Here is a 2,223-nt window from a genome sequence, read left to right as displayed (position 1 = left end):
ATACTCGTTTTTTGGCTGATATCGGACCGATATCCGATATTGATATCGGATCGGGACACCCCTAATAAGGACGTATAACAACAACAGGACAAATGGGTACGTGCCTTTTCAAAAGTTCTAGAGGCCTGAGAATCTAAACGTTTTCTATCCAAGCGTGCAGAAAAACTTTCATCTATTCAGATTTTAGCTACAGCTATATTTTGGTGAAATCTGATTATTATGTGACATATGGGGACATTATCTGGTTTATGGGACTAAGGAGGATGAAAACCTGTCCTCATTTTTCCAAATGTCCTGATATTGTAGGTGTGTTATCATAAAGGATGTCCTGATATGAAACAAAAACAAGTACACACACACACACACACACACACACACACGGGGCCAGAAATGCATCGCTGCATGAGGGAATTTGAATCATTGTAGTAAAATCTGACACCTCCGTAGGTGAGAAACAACTGTGCGGATGGAGACCCTGCAGAGAAACTATGCACCGACTTGTCAAAACAGAAACAAACAAACATGAACGAAAACAACAAATCACCTGAAACCTGTGTCATTTACATCCTGGGTTTCTCCCAAAGCATTCAAGAAACCAGGTGACAATTATTCAAAACAAAAACAGCAACTTTCTGATCAATCTGCATTTAATACACGTCATTAAGGCAGAATAATGGGATTAGTTAGAAATAAAATGTAGTCAAAAAGGTAAAATATTCTAAACCTTCACGTCTGTGTTTGATGAAAACATATTTGGATTTTGTGCCAAAACAAAAAGCTTTAATGCAGAATTAAGTAGGTTACAGTTATTTTTAACACCTATTACAGTGTAAAGGTTTTTAGATCATCAAAATGAAACAAAATCAAACAGTTTCTGACAAGTCTGAGCCTGACTTCTCCAGAAACCAACTTACTGCTCTCCTCTTTATTTTTACATCTCAGATTAGTTTCTATCATCTTATTATTTCTCTAAACACTTATTTATCTGAACCACGTCTTAACCTGGAATAAAATAGGTTATTTGATAAAATAAAACGTTGAGACTCACCAGCAAAACATTTGGAGCAAAGGTTCATGGTTTTACTTGACCTGGGAAAACAGGAGAGATTCTTCATGTTATTAAGTGTCTCAAACATTTATTAGTTAATAAACTGGTTTAACTTTACATATTAATGTCTGATGGAAAAGAAAACAAACTTAGATTTTACATATAAAAGGCAAAAAAATTCCCTTAAAAACAGAATTGCTGTCATTTTACACAACAACCCTGTTATCCAATAACTGTGTCAGTCTATGCAGGTTAGATAAAAATATCTTAGGAGACAAAGAGTTATAAAATGTGATGAAACTATTAACCAGGAATATATTTTTTTCCTTTTTAAATGTCTCAGATCACAGTTCTGAGTCAAACGTAACACCTTATGTAAACTCGTCTACACCCAGGAATTCTATTTTATTCATTATTTTTTATTGAATCTGGGTTTTTATATCACCAGAAACTAAAAAAACTTTTCACTTTTAATATTGTTGATTCATTTCTGTTCAATGATAAAATGCTTTAAAGCACAAAACAGGAACTTCAACTTATCGATGCAGATTTTAACAAAACATCTTTTAATAGGGTGGTTAGTAGGAGCGCAACAATACATGTACCCATATTGGACGGTTCAATACAGAGCTTTAGGTTCAATACACACTTGTATCGAACAATACGGATTTTTAAATTTTATTTTATAAGCTTGTCTTCTGAAGATGCTCTGTGTTGAAGGATCAGTGTATCTGTGTTCGACTACTCCACCTAGGCTGCATTTTTGAGTGCAGATACACCGAGAAACTTGCTGTTTCAGCAACATTTAATTTAAAAACTGGACTTCTAAACAAATGTTTGTAATTAATTTAAATAAATTACAAGTTAAAAAGGCCACTGAAATTTCTCTTTTTTGTATCAAAACAATATCGAACCGTGAGACTTAAGTATCGAACCGAATCGTGAATTTTCTGTATCGTTGCACCCGTAGTGGTTAGATATTACTTTCTGTTATAGAAACTTGAAGATGTAAAACAGTTTTCACATCTTTTTCATTTTTTTATTTGTGACCTTTAAATAATAGCTGAAATAGTGCTGAGCTAGGTATACCGTTTTGTACCGAAAACCGGTTTTTATTTTTGTTATGATTTGAATTATCTGAATACCGGACATATCGGTTTACATAGCCTGAACAC

At 33.7% G+C, this 2,223-nt stretch overlaps 1 protein-coding gene across 1 annotated transcript in view; it reads right to left on the bottom strand.

Moving 5' to 3' along the window:
• The window catches only part of zfand3 (zinc finger, AN1-type domain 3), a gene marked incomplete at its 3' end in the record, with an annotated part of 18,207 nt that overhangs the window by 13,240 nt on the left and 2,744 nt on the right, over positions 1 to 2,223 (bottom strand). Inside the window, 1 exon segment of the mRNA XM_014027692.1 lies at positions 1,049 to 1,089. Within this exon segment, the coding sequence (XP_013883146.1) occupies positions 1,049 to 1,089 (41 nt within the window).

This window comes from Austrofundulus limnaeus, unplaced genomic scaffold, assembly GCF_001266775.1.
Source record: "Austrofundulus limnaeus strain Quisiro unplaced genomic scaffold, Austrofundulus_limnaeus-1.0 Scaffold673, whole genome shotgun sequence".
Classification (NCBI taxonomy): Eukaryota; Metazoa; Chordata; class Actinopteri; order Cyprinodontiformes; family Rivulidae; genus Austrofundulus; species Austrofundulus limnaeus.
The sequence above is the reverse complement of the archived record's forward strand: the minus strand, read 5'-3'. Positions and strand labels throughout refer to the sequence as shown.